General features: G+C 44.5%; 1 protein-coding gene across 1 annotated transcript in view; it reads left to right on the forward strand.

The window, feature by feature from the left end:
* magi2a (membrane associated guanylate kinase, WW and PDZ domain containing 2a) overlaps window positions 1–7,500 on the forward strand; it is a 465,595-nt gene that overhangs the window by 268,798 nt on the left and 189,297 nt on the right. Inside the window, exon 3 of the mRNA XM_063217120.1 lies at window positions 3,953–4,072. Within this exon, the coding sequence (XP_063073190.1) occupies window positions 3,953–4,072 (120 nt within the window). The remainder of the gene's footprint in view (window positions 1–3,952; window positions 4,073–7,500) is intronic.

Raw genomic sequence — 7,500 nt, forward strand, 5'->3', positions numbered from 1 at the left:
ATGTGTGTTCGTTTGCCTCCATTATGGAGTTGCATGCTTGACTGGGCAGCACTAAGGGACGATAAGGAGAAGAGTATGAGGACACAAGTCTTGGTCCTGCTTCTAACTTTGTTATCTTTCATTCTTTCTTTCTTTCTTTCTTGCTTGTTTTCTTTCTTTCTTAATCCATTCCTTCCTTCTGCCCTTCCATTCATTCATTCATACATTCTTTCTTTCTTTCTTTCTTTCTTTCTTTCTTTCTTTCTTTCTTTCTTTCTTTCTTTCTTTCTTTCTTTCTTTCTTTCTTTCTTTCTTTCTTTCTTTCTTTCTTTCTTTCTTTCTTTGTCTGTCTGTTTTTTCTGGTTCTCCCCTCATCTTCTTCCATCTCCCTAAGTCTTCACTGGCACCTTCCTTCTTCCTGCGCAGACCAACAGAGATGGGGAATTTACAATTTGGAATATGGAAACACCAAGACAAAGACAGAGACTTTTAGAGAGAGGAGACAGCAAGTGAAAGGGAGAGAGAAAGAGCATCTTCAGTTTTTCTTTATAACAATAATGTACAGATCAGACAACATGGAAGTAGATGACATAAGAATAGACAAATCAATACATTTCCAAAAAAATATTCTGTTTGGCCCAGGACTTCATGAAATCAGGTTGCCTACTCTGCCGTTTGTATTGCATGATTCCAAAGACAATATAGATAACTTAGAGCCTAGCAATGGAGCAACATAAATGTCTGGTATATCTAACATTGTGGTTTTCAACAGGGGCTCTACAGCCCCCCAGGGGGCGTTAGGGGGCATTGGGGGGGCGTTGAGAGGGAGACATCAAAGACACTCAGTTGCAGATGGGGAGCCAATAGTCTATTTCATTGTTTAATACTAATGGCATTCTTGTGACGTGTAAATCATGTAGGTAGCAGGCTTCACTCAGGTTTCTTGGTAACTTTTAAGGGTGCTGTCCCAAATGAATACACCTTGCATCAATTTTTTTTCTTTATTTTTTTGTGCACTGAGGAAGGTACACGCCGAATTTTGATGCAAGGTGCGCCCCCCTTTTCTTTGATTCTTGTGACGTGGTCATGGGGGCGTTGGGTGGCTTACGATTAGGTCAAGGGGGCGTTTGTTCAAAAATGGTTGAGAACCACTGATCTAATTTATGCCTGTGGAAGAAAGTGTATGTGTGGCACATGAAGTCTTCAATGCACTTTGAGTGTGTGTGTGTGTGTGTGTGTAGGCCTATGTGTCGGTATGTGTCTGTGCATGTGGAAAGTGCAGTCATTAGCATGTTTACTGAGCAACCCACCACACAAGGACTGTGTGTGCGTGTGCGTGTGCGTGTGCGTGTGCGTGTGCGTGTGCGTGTGCGTGTGCGTGTGCTTGTTCGTGTGCGTGTATGTGTGTCTGTGTGTCTGTGTGTGTCTGTGGGAGTGCAATGAAACTGTGAGCAAATCTCCTCAGTGCTTAAGTCAGAGAGAGAGAGAGAGAGAGAGAGAGAGAGAGAGAGAGAGAGAGAGAGAGAGAGAGAGAGAGAGAGAGTGGGAGAGAGAGAAAGAGAAATAGAGAAATAGAGAAATAGAGAGAAAGAGAGAGCCTCTCTGGTGGTATCACAGCTAGCATCAATTAGCGGAAGCTCTGGAGCTGATAGCCGCTAATTAGCTACTCAGCTCCCCTCAGCCAGAGAGAGAGAGTGCATGAATTCATTAGCATTAGCATGGGCACTCCACATGACGAAACCACACACTGAACTGCACTTACTGTACCTCAGGCTCTCCACACCACTGTTGAAGGAAACCGGGAGGAGCAGTTGTTTGTTGTGTGTGTGTGTGTGTGTGTGTGTGTGTGTGTGTGTGTGTGTGTGTGTGTGTGTGTGTGTGTGTGTGTGTGTGTGTGTGTGTGTGTGTGTGTGTGTGTGTGTGTGTGTGTTTGAGAGAGAGAGAGAGAGAGAGAGAGAGAGAGAGAGAGAGAGAGAGAGAGAGAGAGAGAGAGAGAGAGAGAGAGAGAGTGACAGTGTGTGTGTTTGTTTGTTTGTTATTGAGGAACAAACCATAGTGATACTTTGTGCGTGCGTGCGTGCGTGCGTGCGTGCGTGCGTGCGTGCGTGTGTGTGTGTGTGGCAAAAGAGATAGTGCCAGTATATGTGTGTTTGTACCTGGCTGCTTGTCTCAAGGGGATGGTGCAGTTACCTTTGAGGGGCACAAACAACAAATCAATAAGAAGACAGAAGACTTTTTTTTGCCAAGCCCAGGAAGGTTGACCCTGAACGACTCTTTCTTTCTTTCTTTCTTTCTTTCTTTCTTTCTTTCTTTCTTTCTTTCTTTCTTTCTTTCTTTCTTTCTTTCTTTCTTTCTTTCTTTCTTTCTTTCTTTCTGTGTTTTATTCTCTTTGTTTATTCATTTATTTATTTATTCGTCAGTCAGTCTCACAGACAGCTTGGGCATTAATTGATGAGGAGGCTCTGGACATTTCTTGCTGGGCTGTTTATTAAAGTAGGACGTGTGTGTGTGTGTGTGTGTGTGTGTGTGTGTGTGTGTGTGTGTGTGTGTGTGTGTGTGTGTGTGTGTGTGTGTGTGTGTGTGTGTGTGTGTGTGTGTGTGTGTGTGTGTGTGTGTGTGTGTGTGTTTGTGTGTGTGTGTGTGTGAGAGAGAGAGAGAGAGAGGTGTGTTTGTGTGCGTGTGTTTGTGTGTTTGTCTGTCTATCTGTCTGTCTGTCTGTGTCGGTGCGCGTGTGCGTGTGTGTGTATGCGTGTGTGTGTATGCGTGTATACTTTTGTAGTGCGTGCCAGCGTGCGCCTGCTCACACACATGCCTGTCGGTGTACATCAATTTACATGATAGCTGCAGTCAGCTGTGTGCGGTAAGAAATAAGTACAGAATAAAGGACTCTAATCACTTTCACCTTCAAATGAAAGCCAGACCAACCTATGAAATGTATTCAAATATTCCTTTGAACATCACAGTCGGATAAAGGCAGCTCTTTTCTTCTCTTTGGTGGATCAGCTTGTTCTAGGGTCAGCACTTGTCTCTTCTTTTTTTCCCCTCTTACATCTCCTATCAGATCTCTCCCTTTCGTTGTATTTTTCTCTGTCTCTCACAGTCTTCCTTCCTTTCTACCCCCCCTCTCTCCTCCTCTGCCTCACACACGCATGCACGCACACAGGCATGCACGCACACACACATGCATGCACACTCTCTCACTGTCACACGCACGCACACGCACACACGTACACACACACACACACACACACACACACACACACACACACACACACACACACACACACACACACACACACACACACACACACACACACACTACTGCACTGATCTTCTCTTTCTCTCTCTCTCTCTCTCTCTCTCTCTCTCTCTCTCTCTCTCTTCTTATCACCACAGTATGGCCGGAGAATGCTCAGTTTGACAGAGAGCCTGAGGGCGAGGCGTTTAATCACACAAAGGGAAGATGAAGGGATACACAGGATAGTAAAAAGAATAGCAGAGCGGGCTGCCTTTCAGCTCTCCGCTATCCTCCTTTCATCCTACGGTGGACATGTTACATTTCGTTTTCCTTTTTTTCTTTTTTTTCCCCAAGTGATGATATCTCACACACGTACATGGGGTCCCAGTTGGTCTGTCAGGTGGTGATTGGATAAGGATCTAACAGTAGTGGCCTCCAGAAGCTCCAAGGGTTCTGACTCTGTCTCTGTGTCTATCTCGGGTCTTCAATGTTTCCCTCCAGGGGCAACCAGGGACAACCAGTTGGTGATGGCATGGCACTATCTGGTATAACTATCTACAGTCCAGCTCAAAGGGTGTCTGACTCCTTGGTCTTCTCATCTCTCTCTCTCTCTCTCTCTCTCTCTCTCTCTCTCTCTCTCTCTCTCTCTCTCTCTCTCTCTCTCTCTCTCTCTCTCTCTCTCTCTCTCTCTCTCTCTCTCTCTCTCTCTCTCTCTCTCTCTCTCTCTGCCCTCAGGCACAACCAGGCAACCCAAGGAAGGAGAAGTCCCTGGGGTGGACTACAATTTCGTGACTGTTGAACGGTTTATGGAACTGGAGAAAAGCGGGGCCCTATTAGAGAGTGGAACTTATGAAGGTAAGACGTCTTTTAAGATTATAATATTGAGACACCCACTTGCCAGAGGTGTCAATATTGGGTTCAGAATGTGAAAAACAGTGCCACAAATTTGATCCAACCAGCTCTGAATCACAAGATGTTAATGCCTACCGAAGACATGTAGAGCGGATAATTGGGGAAGTGACCGGAAGGTTTTTTAACTCTCTTTACCTGGAATTGACAACACCCTGCCAGTTGCATACGATTTACCCCTTAGCCTGATAATCCGAATCATGGTGTCAAAAGTGGCATGCTGTAGTTGCTGTTGTTATCGGCATGTCGCAAATGAAAGACACGGAACGTTGAGTTCATTTGCATCCAACTTAGATATTTGACTCCTCTCATGAAGGTATTGCGTGGAAAAGAAAATGCCATTATATTTGTAGAATAAGGTGATTAGCAGAATCGTGGAAGTTAAGCAAATCTCCAGTATTCCACGTTTGAATGTGCCATGAATGCCACCTGTAGTATGTTTTCTGAAAAAAATCCTTTATATGGTTGAGTAGTATAGGTACCAGCCCAGCTGGTTTTGGTAGTTAAAATGACTGCACTGGAAGATATTGTGCTAATCCAACAGAGCAGTGATTTCTAATGTTAAAATGTGATATTAGCACCACACCCAACATCACATTCTGGATGGTAGCTAATTCTGAAAGAACTTGAACTAAGACCAATCCAAAGTTCCCAAGCCATTATACCCAAGAGCGGGTTCAAGGACCCTGATTCTTGATTGCACACTGACATTTATTTCCCAAACCCTTTTATTTAAAGGCGACAGCCCTGAACTCTGTGTTTGAAAAAAAAAAAAAACATGGCTTCTTCTTCCAGACCAAGGAGTTGATTATACATTTCTGTCGCACAAACTTTACCCTTTCTCTCTCTTTCTCCTGTCAAGTCCACCTTCCCAGCTCTTAGCCTCTGTTAAGAGGCAGCCCTTTGAAGCCTTGCAGTCGCCTTTTAATGGATTCGGTGTTCTCTGGCTTATCGCCGGCTAATTTAGCCCTGACACTTTGCTCGTGGCTCGGCTTTGTTCCATTTAACCCTGCCATTGTTGGATTTGGGTAAAAAATGAACCACCGTTTTTGTAGAGGAACAAACAGCGGGGAACTTCAACACGGGAGCTCATCCGTGGAGTGTTCCTGAAGCACTCAGGTGAGAGAGAGTAGAGAGAAACGCCATATCGGTTGCTGCAGTTTCGGGTACAAGCTAAAAGCTCTATTTTAGTTCTTACACAGAAAGGCCTTCATGCCTCTTGACAGCTCGGTGTGTTCCTGCGGAGTACTTCAGTACTGTGTGTGTGTGTGTGTGTGTGTGTGTGTGTGTGTGTGTGTGTGTGTGTGTGTGTGTGTGTGTGTGTGTGTGTGTGTGTGTGTGTGTGTGTGTGTGTGTGTGTGTGTGTGTGTGTGTGTGTGTGTGTGTGTGTGTGTGTGTGTGTGTGTGTGTGTGCCTATGTGTATGTGAGTTTTACTCTGTGAGAGACTGAGATCAGAAAAGGATATCCTGAATGTGTGTATGTGAGTCTAAGAAAGTGTGTTCACCAAATGTATAAGCGGAAAGCTGAACATTGCTAGTCGATCAACAGATCCAGAGTGACACAAAAAAACAGAATTGTTTTGTAAAACAAGCTGTATATTCTTCAAGCGCCCACATTTCTCGATCTGGTGCTTCGTGCTAGAGGACTTTAAACAGAGAAAGGAGGTGTGAGATGTTTGATGAAGAGGGTGACATTGAAACGTTACTGTTGCTCCTTTTGCAGATGAAGTTAAATGGTAAATAGTAAATTGACTGCATTTATAGAGCGTCTTTCCACTCCTTCGAGCACTCAAAGCGCTTTACATTGTATGCCCCACATTCACACACCGGTGGCCGTGGCTGCCTCGTAGGGTACTACCCTGCCACCAGGAGCAATTTGGGGCTAAGTATCTTGCTCAAGGGCACATCGATGGGGTCAGGCAGAGCGGGGCTCGAACCTGCAACCTTCTAATTACCGAAGTTAAAAGAGTCCTCACCCGTAATTGCCCAGGCAAACCTCTTTTTCTTGAAAACTTACTCATTTCACAATAACTCTTGAAAGCAAAAGCAACGCCATGAAATTGGTTCATGCTTCAAAACAGCCACCTATTTACTTTTTTCATTCATTCTTCACGTATATGAAGAGTAGCCTCTTATCTTGGCAAACAGTATGTCTGCATATTAATTTCTCCTTTACTGAAAATCGCACAATGCACAATTCAATCACATATAGGACTTAATGGAATTAGACGTTAAGTCATTCATAGTGCTGGATTACATTCAATAATAGGCTGTGTGATGTTATAACCTGATGAACTCTAAAATAGATCACTTACTGTAAAACCCTCAAGAGAAACCTGCAGTCAAAAAGAGACTTGTCTTTGGAGTAACACCGCAACACTAGACAAAATAACTGAACGTGCAATCGAGTTTTTGGGAACTAGAGGTAGTCCTGGCGATCTGAAGAAGATGTGGTCATGGCTCAGCACGGAAACTGACAGTGGGGCACAGACAACAGATGGCCTAGGGAGAGAGAGTGCCCAGAATTGGTCCTCATTACCTTACATAGTATAGTGTGTATTGGGTGGGGGGCCCTTTCAATTAACTGCCTCAGGCCTCACCCAAAGCTTTTCAGAGGGCCTGTGGCTCAAAAACGCAGCCCTACCAGTCTCTCGACAAACTGCCTGCAGGCTAACAACATGACATGCTAGTTTGCCCTGTGCATGCTATCTCACAGTTGTCATGGCTACAGCAGCTGTCTCCATTTCCTTATAATGTAAGTGGGTAGATGCATGGAGTTTCTTTGTTGTTTTTTTGTTTTGTTTGTTTTTGGAGTTTTGCTCTGAGACCTGACTGTTTGTTGTACTTGAGCTGAACAGTTGCCTTCCTTCTTTTCCTTCCCCTTCACTTCTAATTCTCTCACATCTGAGACATGCACAGTGTGTGTGCAGAACAGAGTTTCTTCTTTTTTTCCGCAAAGAAGTTTATCAAATTGTCAGGGTAGGAAGAAGAAAGAAAAGAGAAAATGTAAAACACTTTTTTTCCACCTCTGCTTTGCCCAAGCTATCTATCCTCCTCAGTCCTAGAGTGCTAATCCAGTCCACTGGCTTTCTTTTGAAATCAATTCATCGGGTATTTTCAATATTAAAACAATCTCAGGGGGATCTTCAATGGTCCTTCTGTGTGTGTGTGTGTGTGTGTGTGTGTGTGTGTGTGTGTGTGTGTGTGTGTGTGTGTGTGTGTGTGTGTGTGTGTGTGTGTGTGTGTGTGTGTGTGTGTGTGTGTGTGTGTGTGTGTGTGTGTGTGCGTGCGTGCGTGCGTGCGTGCGTGCGTGCGTGCGCGCGTGCGTGCGTGCGTGTGTGTATGCGAGTGTGTGTGTGTATGTATTGCACATT

The sequence above is a fragment of the Engraulis encrasicolus genome, chromosome 15 (genome assembly GCF_034702125.1).
Source record: "Engraulis encrasicolus isolate BLACKSEA-1 chromosome 15, IST_EnEncr_1.0, whole genome shotgun sequence".
In the NCBI taxonomy this organism is placed as follows: Eukaryota; Metazoa; Chordata; class Actinopteri; order Clupeiformes; family Engraulidae; genus Engraulis; species Engraulis encrasicolus.